This window comes from Haliotis rufescens, unplaced genomic scaffold (genome assembly GCF_023055435.1).
Source record: "Haliotis rufescens isolate VD_foot unplaced genomic scaffold, xgHalRufe1.0.p SCAF_2, whole genome shotgun sequence".
Classification (NCBI taxonomy): Eukaryota; Metazoa; Mollusca; class Gastropoda; order Lepetellida; family Haliotidae; genus Haliotis; species Haliotis rufescens.
This window is the reverse complement of record NW_025963890.1, coordinates 51,417,962-51,433,295: the sequence shown is the minus strand read 5'-3', so window position 1 is coordinate 51,433,295 and position 15,334 is coordinate 51,417,962. Positions and strand designations below refer to the sequence as shown.

General features: G+C 38.7%; 1 protein-coding gene across 2 annotated transcripts; it reads left to right on the top strand.

Annotated features, from left to right (window-relative positions):
* Positions 1-135: 135 nt before the first annotated feature.
* Positions 136-7,203, top strand: LOC124114352 (tRNA 2-selenouridine synthase-like). Of its 2 annotated transcripts, XM_046474868.2 has the most exons (3): positions 136-308; positions 4,530-5,102; positions 6,478-7,203. In XM_046474868.2, the coding sequence occupies exons 2-3, from the start codon at positions 4,568-4,570 to the stop codon at positions 7,086-7,088; spliced, it is 1,146 nt and encodes a 381-aa protein (XP_046330824.2). In that variant the 5' UTR covers positions 136-308; positions 4,530-4,567; the 3' UTR covers positions 7,089-7,203. The 2 variants fall into 2 exon arrangements, with proteins under 2 accessions (XP_046330824.2, XP_048256069.1); XM_048400112.1 differs by lacking the exon at positions 136-308 and having other exon boundaries at positions 4,101-5,102.
* Positions 7,204-15,334: the final 8,131 nt, after the last annotated feature.

Below are 15,334 nucleotides of genomic sequence, written 5' to 3'. Positions count from 1 at the left end.
GTGTTGATGCCTTTGGCATAGCGTGCCATCGTATTTCTGTATTAAGTCTACATGATTTCGTATTTCGTATTTCAGGCAAGCTTTTCAACAAACCAAATAAATTCGATTAGAGTTATCTCCCTTATAAGCATGGGCCACAAGCTCCACCCCAGTGCGTGACACCTTCGTTACCCTCCCGATTATCATCGCGATACGGCTCCGGGAACGGGCTATCGCTGCGAGGAACTTGACATGGCCAATGTGCCTCCAAATGCTGCAGTAGTATTTTGGATGCACAGTTGATTTAGAAAAAAGTACCATAGGTTCAGGTACGCAGTGATTTTTCTGTTTTGAATTTTAAATACACACGTCGACAGTCATATTTTTGTTATCACGATGGAATTATGACAAACTGAAAAATATGTATTAGGCTGTGTATGGGGAAAATCTAGACCGACTGATACTATCACTCATCAGTACTTCTGTCATTTGAATTCTGCTCATCATTTTGAGATATAAAAATATGACATAATGTATAGACCAGATAGGATTCCCAAGTGTGAATTATGAAACTGTCTTTGTAATTAGATAAGTTTTTTTGTAATTGATATATTATTTCTGAGTCGCTGTTACAGGTGTAAATTAAATGTTTGTCTAAATTGAACACTGATATTATATATACATGTATATATATTCACACTCACATCCACTCACTTTCTGTACTAACAACTAATAAGAATTAATATAGTGACATCAAAACAAAACAATTAAGTCAGCAAGAACCATTGTACATATAAGTCAAGATCATTGAGCTCACATAGATCTACATTAGCTAGCATGGTAGAACATTCACTTGGTATAGAACTGTAGCTGGTGGCTTTTGCTATAAGAAATATTTCTTTCAATGATATAGCTGTTGTGAATATTATGTTTAAAGATTGATTATGTGATTGACCTTGACCCTTACTGGATTCCTGAGATACAGTAAAGTATGTTTATAACAAACATGCTTGTAACAAACTGACGGATAATACGAACTGTTCGTTTGGTCCCGGCCATTTGCTGTATATTTTATCATATAGAATTGATGGATATAACGAATATGCTTTGTGGTCCCGTGTGTACTCTGTCAACTATAATGTTAAAGTTTATAACGAACTGTCAGTCCCTGAGCTGAGCTGAGCTGCTCATGTGTCACCAGTCTGCCTATCAAAACATCTGAGGCCATGCGGGTGGTTAAAGCGTTCGCTCGTCACGCCGAAGACCCGGGTTCGATTCCCGACATGGGTACAATGTGTGAAGCCCATTTCTGGTGTCCCCCGCCGTGATATTGCTGGAATATTGCTAAAAGCGGCGTAAAACCATACTCACTCACTCACTCTGAGGCCATGCACAGCTTTTCAAAGCGGCAATAAACAATTGAAGGCAATTGATTTACTCTTAAGTACTGACACTTTGTCCTCAAATTACACCCTAAATTAACAATACCATCACAGTGATTTGGCTATAGCCTTTGAAGTGGATATGTTCTGTGTATAAAATGAGACAACTCAAGTGAGGAAATTCAGCATTTTCAGTAAAATTTTATTGATTGGTAAATCCGCGAAACCAAGGTGTTTTAAGTATGTTGTGACAGTCGAAATACTTATAACTAACTTCGGATATAACAAAATAAAATTAGTGGTCCCTTTGAGTTTGCTGAAACCGTAGTTTACTGTACATGGTCGACATCACTGGAGCCCACCAACTGTTTGATGTTTTTGGTCACTGTGAGGGACCTGTCTCATTCAGTGCCAGTGTATGCTGATGGCAGGAATCATTGCCCGACCCGTCAACTTCTGGCTTGTCTGGTCAAAACTCAATTACCAATACTTGCAAGCTAAAATGTAGTGTTTGCGACTGTTACTTTAGATATTTCTATTTAAATATTGTTGTTGAAAGAACATATTGTTTTGAATCAAAGGCTTGAACCTTGCATCACTTTGAACTTTAGCCTACGCTGTTTAAATTGGATGTCTGTTCAGTATTTACATGGAAGGAATACAATACTCCTAGCACTAAAATGATGGTAACTCCCTTACTTTAACATAGGTTTACGATACCCCTAGTGCAAAGATTATGGTTACTCCCTTACTTTAACATAGGTTTACGATACTCCGAGCACAAAAATGATAGTAACTCCCTTCTTTAACATAGGTATACAATAGTCCTAGCGCTAAGATGATGGTAACTCCCTTACTTTAACACAGGCTTACAATACTCCTAGCGCTAAGATGATGGTAACTCCCTTACTTTAACCCAGGCTTACGATACTCCGAGCACAAAAATGATGGTAACTCCCTTCTTTAACATAGGTATACAATACTCCTAGCGCTAAGATGATGGTAACTCCCTTTCTTTAACACAGGTTTACAATACTCCTAGCACTAAGATGATGGTAACTCCCTTACTTTAACACAGGCTTACAATACTCCTAGCGCTAAGATGATGGATACTCCCTTACTTTAACACAGGTTTACTATACTCCTAGTGCTAAGATGATGGTAACTCCCTTACTTTAACACAAGCTTACAATACTCCTTGCACTAAGATGATGGTAACTCCCTTACTTTAACACAGGTATACAATACTCCTAGCGCTAAGATGATGGTAACTCCCTTACTTTAACATAGGTATACAATACTCCTTGCACTAAGATGGTGGTAACTCCTTTACTTTAACACAGGCTTACGATACTCCGAGCACAAAAATGATGGTAACTCCCTTCTTTAACATAGGTATACAATACTCCTAGCGCTAAGATGATGGTAACTCCCTTTCTTTAACACAGGCTTACAATACTCCTAGCGCTAAGATGATGGTAACTCACTTACTTTAACACAGGCTTACAATACTCCCAGCGCTAAGATGATGGTAACTCCCTTACTTTAACACAGGCTTACGATACTCCTAGAGCTAAGATGATGGTAACTCCCATACTTTAACACAGGCTTACAATACTCCTAGCGCTAAGATGATGGTAACTCCCATACTTTAACACAGGCTTACAATACTCCTAGCGCTAAGATGATGGTAACTCCCATACTTTAACACAGGCTTACAATACTCCTTGCACTAAGATGATGGTTACTCCCTTACTTTAACACAGGTTTACTTTACTCCTAGCGCTAAGATGATGGTAACTCCCTTACTTTAACACAGGCTTACAATACTCCTAGCGCTAAGATGATGGTAACTCCCATACTTTAACACAGGCTTACAATACTCCTTGCACTAAGATGATGGTAACTCACTTACTTTAACATAGGTATGCAATACTCCTAGCGCTAAGATGATGGTAACTCACTTACTTTAACATAGGTATGCAATACTCCTAGCGCTAAGATGATGGTAACTCCCTTACTTTAACATAGGTATACAATACTCCTAGCGCTAAGATGATGGTAACTCCCTTCTTTAACATAGGTATACAATACTCCTAGCGCTAAGATGATGGTTACTCCCTTACTTTAACACAGGTTTACTTTACTCCTAGCGCTAAGATGATGGTAACTCCCTTTCTTTAACACAGGCTTACAATACTCCTAGCGCTAAGATGATGGTAACTCCCTTACTTTAACACAGGTTTACTTTACTCCTAGCGCTAAGGTGATGGTAACTCCCTTACTTAAACACAGGCTTACAATACTCCCAGCGCTAAGATGATGGTAACTCCCATACTTTAACACAGGCTTACAATACTCCTAGCGCTAAGATGATGGTAACTCCCTTACTTTAACACAGGTTTACTTTACTCCTAGCGCTAAGATGATGGTAACTCCCTTACTTAAACACAGGCTTACAATACTCCTAGCGCTAAGATGATGGTAACTCCCATACTTTAACATAAGCTTGTGATTCTCCTGGCACTAAGATGATGGTAACTCCCTTGCTTTAACACAGGCTTACAATACTCCTAGCGCTAAGATGATGGTAACTCCCTTACTTTAACATAGGTTTATGATACTCCTAGCGCTAAGATGATGGTAACTTCCTTTAAGATAAGCTTACAATACTAATAGCGCTAAGATGATGGTAACTCCCTCACTTTAACATAAGCTTACAATACTCCTAGAGATAAGATCGCTTTGTGGAACGAGACCCAGGTCAACTGCAACCAGGCTGAGCTTTGTCTCTTGTTAGATTTGATTCAACAAGCAAGAAATATTCAGGTGTACAGATATTCACATGTAATCCAGATCTAAACATTTGTGTCTTTCATCACTCACGGTGGGTATTCCAGATTAGAATTGATCGCTAGCTACTTATGCTGGTTGTACATGACGACCAAATAGATTAGGTGGTCAGATTCAGTGACATGGTTCATAGTGTGTCATCATACCCCGATGGCATTGATTGTTGTTCACAATATCAATCACTGGTCCAGGCTCGGATTATTTACAGGCCTCCGTCATATAGCAGGAATATTGCCGAGTATGTTGTTCAACAACAAACAAACAATACTCCTATGATCACTATCATGTTTCTGAGCACTTCTTTGTCCATTGTAGAAGTCCAATCAGTGAACAGCAATCTTCGATGGTGTGCGATGCGGTGTACGATGCAGATGGGGAGACTCTGTGTCAGAAGACACGTCAAAATCCCCATACATCCGACTGCTCCATTTCATGCCACAAGCTGTTTGTACAGATCTCCTCCTCAGCAAACTTGCAATCCTTTTGAACCTCAGGCATCAGAAGTTATAGATGTCCGTACAGAGAGAGAGTTTTCATTGGACCACATACCAGGTGCCAGGAACTTGCCAGTGCTGACACAGGCCCAGCACGTTGAAGTGGGTACTCGGTACACAGACAATGCCTTCCAGGCTAGGAAACTGGGGGCCAGATATGTCGCCAGTTGCATCAGCAAACATATTGAAAACTATTTCCAGGAGAAAGATGAAAACTATTCACCTCTAGTGTACTGCTGGCGTGGAGGTCAGAGGTCAAACAGTCTGGCGATAGTTCTGGCCGAGATTGGATTTCGTGTGTTTGTGTTGAAGGGGGGCTATAAGTCATACCGGCACATTGTCACCCGGGATCTCGACATCCTTCCAAGGGAGATGAACTTCAGGGTTATAACAGGTTGGTTTTCTCATTTTTGTATGAATCCTGTGGATTTATGCTGACAATAGTTTTGTTTGAGAAAGTCAATGACCTCAGATGGCTTTTTAAACTTTTTGTAATCAACAGTTTTGATGGCATAATCATGTGATGCTCTAAATCTATATTTTATTATTTAATTATTCAGTGTCATTAAATGATTCTTTATCTGGCCCCATTCAATAATACTTTTGTAGTGCTAAGTGTACCTCACACTTTATCATAGACTTATGACTGCTATAGCTCTATAGCTCTGTGATTGCTGTCTGGAACATGGCCCTGTTTTTTATTTCCATGGTGGAAAGTGTGAGAAGAGTAATTTTCAAATTTATCCTATCTCACACTATGCATTTCTTCCTCTTCTTTTGATTCTTATGTGGAAAAGTGCTAGAATAAAGTTTCCAGCTTCTAAAAACATTTCACATTTCTTGTAATGATGTCCTATGTGAAGCCACATGACTCATGTTATACCCCATATCATGTTACATGTGACTAGCGTAAAGGGTCCAGATGCCTGTTATGATATTTTTACCCATTTACGAGTTTTTGTCTTCACGACACTTGACAGTGTTATGGCGGATATTGATTGTATCACTGTTTAGCAACAGCTTCCTTGTATCTGTGGCCCACCGTCCAGCCATGGGATCAATGCGTAGTGTGAGGTGGGATAAGTTTCCTTGTATCTGTGGCCCACCGTCCAGCCATGGGATCAATGCGTAGTGTGAGGTGGGATAAGCTTCCTTGTATCTGTGGCCCACCGTCCAGCCATGGGATCAATGCGTAGTGTGAGGTGGGATAAGTTTAAATAGTTGTACATTTTACATTAAATTATGTAGTTATAATACTTATCCTACCTCACATTAACCCCCTATCCCCCCACTCCATTCCTGCATCACAGTTCCTCTAGCCTGAAGAGGCTAAGAGAAAGAGAATGATGCAGGTGATTAGTTCGTGATAGATCACAACAATGCGTGATCCATTTGTTTGGGTGGTGACCATGGTGATGCTGGGATGTGTTCAGGTGAAATGTTTTTAGAAGCTTGAAACTTTATTCAAGCACATTTCCTTAAAATGATCGAAAAGAAGAAGGAAGAAATGTATGTTGTGAAATGGGATAATTATCATAAATATACAATTTAATGTAAAATTTACAATTTCTGGTGTCCCTGCTGTGATATGCTTGAATATTGTGAAAACGCTTCTTTCTTTATTCTCAAAGTTTCATCACTATGGGACATCTTGTGATTTGTCAAAAAACAAACATTAAATAAAATAAACATCTGGTTCTTGTTTTCCTATGAGGATGAAAGTGAAGTGGTTGATTCACACTGACTTATAATAACTATGACCATTTCAGGTTTAACAGGAAGTGGCAAGACTTTTCTCCTTCACCAGTTATCAGAACGAGGCCAACAAGTCCTTGACCTTGAAGGTTTAGCTTGCCACAAGGGGTCCACCCTCGGTCTGTGGCACAACCACACCCAGCCCTCTCAGAAGATGTGGGAGTCCCTCCTTCGGGACAAGATGTCTCAGCTGGACAGCACCAAGCCTGTGTGGGTGGAGTCTGAGAGTAGGCGGATTGGCAGAGTTACCATCCCAGGAACACTATTTGACAAAATGGGTGAAGGACAGAGATACGAAGTGAATTTACCCATGTCCGAACGTGTTCGGCACATCATTAAGGATTATCCTCACTGGATATCTGATGTGGAGAAACTGAAAACGACACTTGCACCTTTAGCGAGATTTGTTGGGAAGAAGAAGGTGTACGACTGGTATGATTTATTAGCACATGATCGGTTCGAAGAATTTGTGGAGAGTATCTTACGTGATCACTATGATCCAACCTATACCAAGTCTCAAGCTAAAGCTCTGACAAGATCCACATGTGATGTAAAACAGTTTCACTTAGAAAATATACAAGAATCTGCTGTAGACCAATTTATTGATCATATAATTGACTCTTGAGTAATTAAACCTTCTGAAAAGCTATTTTAAACTTCTTAATCATGGTGATAATGTGACCTATTTCATTGTGATATAAGAAATTTAGAAGTGAATAAACAAGAATATAAAACCAAGATTACCTCGACTTTCTTCATCTCTGCCACATTAAGGCAGTAATCAACTGGAACAACGATTAAAGCAAGCACATATTCACAAAATATTTTACTTGGCAATTTACTGTATTATCAGGGAGATGTATGCCAAATATAGTTCATTTAGTATTCTCAATGCATAACATTTAATGTTTGTGAGCAAGGTTTGATGTGACCAACCAAAAATGACAGATGTGACAAAGCTAAAAACATATGAATGGACGACCGGCATCTGATGATGTCAGATGTTATGCATTACTTCGTCTGCTATGTGAAGACACATTTCCACTGTGATTACCTAAGGGACCGGTCATTTAATTATTACTCTGTGTGTGTGCGTTTAGAGGTTTCTGAGCCACCAGTGTACTCTAAATAATGACCTTCCCCTGATGCTAGTCATATGACCCTCCCCTAATGCTAACCATATTTTTGGATGACCCTCCCTAAATTATTCACATGATCCCCCTGAAAAGACAACATGCAAATGCACTTATTATTTTATAATAAAATGTCCATTTTTTCATGACCCTCCCCAAATATGAGTTTTTTAAGTCCCTTCCCTGATTCCCTCTGACCCTGCTTATAATAAATGTCTGGGCCCTAAACACACATATCTCCTGAGTCCACCTGAACACACATCTCCACTGTGCCTTCTGAAACACACATCTCCATGCAAATAATACCATACAGCTGCTTTTTCACAGCTGAAATATATGAAAATTCCACTTACAAACAGCTGGGGATGTAAGGCAGTTGATGTATGTGAGTCGGATAACTCTGACATTATAAGGACAGTATATTCTGGGGTTGAATGTTTTATTCAAATATGATAAATACAGTCAAAAGTAGAAAGTCTCCAAGCATGCGGGATGACTTGCAAGTAGCTGCGTTACGATGGCCCCTGAATAGAAAGATAAATATATATTAGGAAAAATGACAATGACCCAGACCAACGTGACTTAGCAAAGGTGTTTTGTGAAATTTTGTGAAAGGAATTCTTCCTTGTCGTAAAAATAGTTGTGAAAGGAATTCTCCCTTGTCGTAAAAACAGTTGTGAAAGGAATTCTCCCAGGTGTGGTGTATTCCTGGGCCGTCGTTGATAAAAAAAACTAGTTCCTGAAAAGTGGTGTATGGAACAGTATCTTGAATTATCCAGCGGCTGTTATTTGTCTAAACTGTCTATATTCGCTATGCGGTATTGTGCGAAACTTTGCACTATTTTCTCTTTTCTGGGAACCACCTTGAAATTCTCTTAAACATCTATTTGTTCCAAGAAATATTTAAACGTGTATAAAGAATTCCATGAGTAACACAGCTTTGTGCCTTAGACCATGAGAGTGTAGGAGCAATGTTTTGTCCTTTATGACACCACTTTTCATAAGAGCGGAGTCGACCACCTTTCCGCAATACCAATATCTACTTTGTCTTACTCAGATATAGTCTCATACCAGTACTAACACAAAAATCTTCAACTACATTAATTGTCCTTTCTAATTGAATTGCCAGATACTCTAGATACAGTGTACATCAACTGCACATCAAAGAGCTGAAACACTGGGGTAGTCGGAGGAGACGAAGATACCATTTACACCATTTATATCCAACATATTAAACAACTGTTTTATAAAATGGTTATTATTGGTGGTGTAAAGTGCAACCCTGGCGGATGTCAATATTACACCCAATGTAATCAGTTAATCCATTGCCTGTTCTAACACAAGAAGATAGATAAGAATTAATACAACAAAATTTAGAAATTTTGCCCTCCTGATACCAATATTAATAAACCTCTGGAATAGAACCTTATCATTGACAAGATCAAATGCATTTGCAAAATCGATAAAAACTAAATAAAATCTTCCTACGGAAGCCTTTTAGGGCCATTTGTTTTTTTGTTTTTTTCAATACTATCTTGAAATTTCAAGATTCTAAGTTGAAATTTTAAGATACTAAGTTGAAATTTCAAGATATTAAGTTGAAATTTCAAGATACTAAGTTGAAATTTCAAGATACTATCGAAATTTTTTTTAAAAACAAATGGCCCTAAAAGGCTTCCGTATCTTCCCCTTTTTTCAGATAAATATTTTTGGATCATGGCCTGCAAATCTGGTCAACATTTTGGCCGAAAAACTGGCTTGCATTTCAGATAACATGTTCTTTATCATAACATCACACCACAACTCCCGTCTTTTCTTGAATACAACACAGTATTTTACAAAATGAGTCAATAAGGGATATTCCTCTATTACTATTAGGCTCTTTGATATTTCCTGCCTTGTGCAGTCGGCAAATAATACTGTTTCCCCACTGGGGAGGGAATGTAGATGGTCAATAGAGGTTATCACGCGAGTGTGTTTGGGGATGGTAAATATCCTGCGTTAGGAATAAACATTGTATTTAGCGAGCCTTGGCGAGCGAAATACATAGTGTTTATTCCTAATACAGGATATTTACCATCCCCAAACACACAAGCGTGATAACCTCTTTATCATATAATGTCATTCTTTAATTCTGTGCTTCAAAATCGCTTTCCCTCTCTCACAAACATTACCGAAACATTGCGAGTTTTCTTGCAATGCGCGCATTAATATTTATTACGTCACAGTGTAAGTGATGTGTCAGTCAGACAGTGACAGTAGCCAATATAGTTCCAACTGAAATCTCTTTCTTATACAGTGGCGAAGCAACTTATTCGCAAAACAACAATTGTTTTTAATTGCCTTTTGCGGCAATCCATCGGTCTGTCCGCTAGAGTAACTGCCCTTTGTCAAAGGGAAGCTACTCTAACCCTAGTCTATGAGATGTCACGGCCACGGTCAAACGTTGTTGACAGTCGGTCTGTCCTGTCATAACGATAAGAAGTGTAGTCAGATGTTCACATAGCGACAAAACGAAACAAGGTAACAATTCAAACATATTTCGGCCAAATCCAACTATTTTAATTTGTTGAGAAGGTTTCAAGCCGCAGAGGTCTACAAGCACAGATATGGCTACTGATCCCGCTTGGCTACGCCTGGTGCCCTCGCAAAATTGTTTCGAAATTTATATCTCCAAAGTTGCCAAAACTTATAAAATGCCTTAGCTGCGTCACAGTTAGACACAGGTTTTCAGTATATTAGACTGTTCTTTTGATAATGATAGCAATTATCCCTGTAGTTTATCCAGATTCCCGATGGTTAATTCTGACTCGATCGCCGAATGACGTGTGCGACGCCATGTTTGTTTATAAACAGTGAAAGTAGTCCCTACTTGACCTGTGATATTTGCATCTCTTTCCGCATATGACCCCAACGGAAATCGTTTTTATCCGTTGGCTTTATCCTGCCGAGAAACCTATCCATTATATGATAAAACAGTTTATTAAGCAGTTTTCTTCGAGTTGGTGTACAGTTCTTTGTTACTTGCAGCCATTCGCATTGAAGACCATCAGGTCCAGGAGTCCTTTTTGATTTCAACACCTTCAAACAAGAATATATTTCTTCCTAAAATGTTCTGTCAGATGGAGATACAAATTAATGTAAATCATAGTTGAATAATCAAAATACAGTGTCCCTGATATACAGAATAATATAAAAATGGTTACACCGCTGTTCAACGGATATATTCATGGTGATTTTACGAATGCTTCACCCTCCTTTAACCCTCTGGATGCCGAGTTTTTTTTCTGACGCACATTTTCCTAAGATCGGAAAAGTGAAGTTTGTGCGAGAATTGCGCTCACGCGGCACTGGATCTACCTCTGGCTATAAAATTACGCAGAGGTGGAGAATATTAAATTTCCTATTTGATGGTGTTAAGTTAACTGCAAATATTAAACCGGTTTGAAAGAAATACGCTTCTAAGTGTTGTCCGAGAATTTATTCTGCGTTGAAAAACAGTAAATTTCTCAGCTTTTTATCGTACATCGATAAAAGTACTGTGCGACGATTTTTTTTTATTTCGAAGCTTTACGGAAACTGTCTGCGAACAAAATACTGCCTAATATCTGAACGACATAACTATATATCAAATGGAGTTATATGCGTATGTGTAACGACATACATTCAATGCCAAAAATAGCATGCCGTAAATGACGAAAACTGATTTTTCTCTATGACGTCAAAAGGCGACCGAGAGGTTACACGCGTACAAAGAAAAGGGGGCATAACTCCGCTGTGCTTAGCACTAGGTTATTGTAACTCAGGTCAATTGGTGAGAATTAGCTGTGGGTAAGGACAATGTATTTTCGTTGTGTTTCGTTCTCGAGGAACCAAACTATTCCAACACAAATATCGATATTGAAACTGTTTACGTTTTCCTATAAATAAAACCCACAAGAAATGATGAAATCGTACTTCATAAAAAAGAGGTAATAGAAAAATGGATGGCCCTATCTAACCTATAACTTAGTCCTTATATTCCAACATTCTCCTGAGTGTGTAAGTGTAATTTGACTTATGGTGCACCATTATTAATGGAGCACTAGCTTTATCATCAAATGTAATGACATACCCCAAAATAACACCATTCCTTTTGACGTCATGGCTGGTTTTATGTCTTTGATAACGTCGGAGAAAGACGACACTGGTATTTTGATTTATATATATCTCCCATAATTTTCGTTCATGGTTTGGAAAATCTCGATGTGTAAAACGGAATTTGACGCTTTTTCGACACAACATAAAATTACTGCTTTCACCAAGTAAATAATGTCTTGAATATGTAAACAATTAGATAGTTTGTCGTGTATCTTAATTGGACAGGACACGCACCTGTTTGGCATCAATTAACGTTATGAAATTCACAAAAGAATATTTCAAAACAAACAAAATTATATTCAGTATTGGACGTATATTTGTTCATTATCATGTTAGTATTTCTCTTCATCTCGTCTCAGAATGAAACAATAAAAGATACGAAGAAAGCACTATCATATTGGTATAGAATAGGATATAGGATAATCGTATAAGGTTGAACCAACGGGGTATCTGGCATGGATTTTATTTTATACATTTTAAGATTTCTGGAGAAATTAAGTAAACAGTTTAATATCCCGTGATCACAATATTGAAAAAAGAATGAACCCATTGATTATATAATGGAAAACGAGAGGAATAATTCGTAAAATGTGTGTGACTATCGCGCACCTGGCGAATCGTTAGATATCACTGTTCTGTGTATCAAACGACATCAAAAACAGTTCCAAGACCAAGACAGTTCTTTCAGAAATGTGTGCATATATTTTACCGATTTTTTTTTTGTAAAAGTAATATATTCAGTTTTAGTTATAAAATAAAATGAAACGGCTATTCATGGACATTGCTAATATGAACTTAAAATATTGACTATTGCACATCCCAAGAAATGCGTACATGCTGCAGTTACATTTACACTTCTTGTAACACTTGTCCAAAGGAAAGAAATATCGTATGCGACACTAAAAACCTATCAATTGTTATGTAATTAATGTTCAAACAAACAGGAGATTATCAAGGTTCCTTCATACATGTTGTGGCCGATATTTACGTATGATATCATTTTTAACATTGACAAATGTCCAAAGTGAAATTAGAATCTAATTGTGTGAAAAAATGTATAAAAGATATGCAAAATCTGCATCATAACTGAAACTGTAAACAGCATGGTACAATGATCGTGTGCACTCTCATTCAAAGACCTTCACCTCAAAGAAATTACCAAATATGTACAACAATGTTGACGTATGACATCACTACCTGTGACCGAATTTTACAAAATGGCGTGTTCACTGTCAACAGTACGTATTTACATCGTATTTACATAAATGTGACATGTAAGTAATCAGAAACATTCTGACAATCTATGTACTGTTATTTGTTGTTATAATTTTCATTGAAACAAACCGAAATAGTCAGAAATTCCGATAAATACCGTTGTCGTTGTGCGTGATTTTGCGTCAGTCATGGCGTCACACAGGACGGTAACTTTGCATTGATTTGATATTTTCAACAGAAGTTGTCAATGTATCTATTTTAAATTCCCTATTTCTTCCTACGATTCTCTTCCCATGACCATTCTGCAAATGTGGAGCCAATATTTTGAACGAATAGACGAATGGATAGCTCAAAATAGGAGAAAATGCTACAGTGTGTAAAATCTGTATTTTGCTTTGTTTACACTTCAAACAAGTGCAGTGTTTCGAGCACAGCGTTCGTTTTCACACCTGACTTATATTGCTTGATTTCATCCAGCCACTTCGTATTTGTGACAAAGACCATTGTTCATTCGATTCTAAAATGTATGAGGAATTCAAGGATGTGTGTATCGCAGCAAAGTTTGGAATATACGGGATGTTACAGGCGCCTCATAACCGGTGTACATGAAACGTGATTTTGTAAACACTATCCAATATGGCGGAAAGTTCACTTCGGCGTTCGTGTTTGCGTATTTTCCAAAACATTCTAAACAATTCTATGGTTATCGGAGACGTTTTTGAATGATCATTGGTGATTTCATAAAGGACAGATACCCGTGATCACTAATATGCTATTTTTGAAATTCATTTCTCGGAGTAAATATCCGAAATTTAGATTCCAGAACATGCTGTAAATAACGCGGCGAGTGGTGATTTAGTAATGTGTAAAACATGGCGACATTTACGAAGTACCTAATTTTCAGAGGTCATTTTTTGTACTTTTGCTTGGCCTAAAGAGCCAATGAATAATATCACAGAACAGGGAATCTCCCACCTTATTCAAAACTGTGATGTGTATTAGTGTGCATGATGTATGTTGAATATTATTCGACTTCAAAGTGAGGGTTGTAGAGGAAGGACATATATGTCCCTCTGGCATCCAGGGGGTTAAGGATTCCATTCCCCCCCCCCCCCCCCCCCCCCCCCCAAACATACCAGGGATCCTTTCTTGAATTTATTAAACAGTTCTTTGTTGCTAAAATTAAACTTCATTTTCCTGAAAAATAGCTTCTTGAAATCATTTCGAAGCCTTCTGTAAGTATCAAAGCTAGTACCGATAGCTAATGATCTCAAACAGGACATCGCCGAGGTCTAACAAACAGGTTATGGTATTGTGGTCAACAACATGATGACGTCATCAGAGGTTTATCAGTGTGTTTATAGATGTTATAGACGTACAGTCACTAATTTAGGCATAGGAGTTAAAATTGAAACATTCACACATTTGGCTATTATGTAGCTTTAATTCTGGAGGCTCATCTAAATTTGTATCCACTTTGAGTGTTTTGTACACCCGGTGTAACGATAGCATGCGATCTGTGACATGAAACACTGTTAGTTTTTAAGGTCTGTCAATCTCCCAGACCAAGTATCATTTGATTTACTGAGAAACTGACTGCATTTCTACGTTTGTTTAACATGACACCTGCGTTGGCACTAAAACTTTGGATTTTCCCCGATTTTCTCCAGGCCTCAGGGGGGAGCACGGGTGGCCCAGTCGTCTGTGGCGCCGCGATTCGCTGTGCAGAGTTGCGTCCTTTGGGCACGCCAGAACCCTATGATTGTGGGTTCGAATCCCGGTTCGCCCCGATTATGTTTCCAGGTTTGTCAGCACCATACCCGTTCTCGTGGGTTTCACCGAAGTGGTAAACGTCTGAGACCTGCATCACTTCGGTCTTTCCTCCCACATTAAGCTGACACGCCGCGATATAACTGGAATACTGTTAAAAGCGGCGTTAAACCCAACTCACTCACTCTCACTCCAGGCCTCAGGGGCTCAACCGCCTCCGTGGTCTAGTGGTAGAGCGTCTGCCAGGAGAGCGGAAGGTCCGGGGTTCGATCCCCATGCAGCCGCGTCATACCAAAAGACGTTAAAAGATGGTACTTGTTGTTACGCTGTCTGGCGCTCGGCATTAAGGGGCTAAAACAAGGACTGGTCGGCTCAGAGTCAGTATATTATGTCTGACTGAGGTATTCATGTTTATCATATAATGGGTAGGTTTCTCGGCAGGATAAAGCCAACGGATAAAAACGATATCCGTTGGGGTCATATGCGGAAAGAGATGCAAATATCACAGGTCAAGTAGGGACTACTTTCACTGTTTATAAACAAACATGGCGTCGCCCTCGTTATTCGGCGATCGAGTCAGATTTAACCACCGGGAATCTGGATAAACTACAGA

Excerpts from the sequence above, each read along its gene's own strand:
- LOC124114352 (XM_048400112.1), top strand. The coding sequence starts at position 4,337 with ATGGTTCATAGTGTGTCATCATACCCCGATGGCATTGATTGTTGTTCA. Across the intron at positions 5,103-6,477 it reads GAACTTCAGGGTTATAACAG|GTTTAACAGGAAGTGGCAAG; the intron begins GTTGGTTTTCTC and ends TGACCATTTCAG.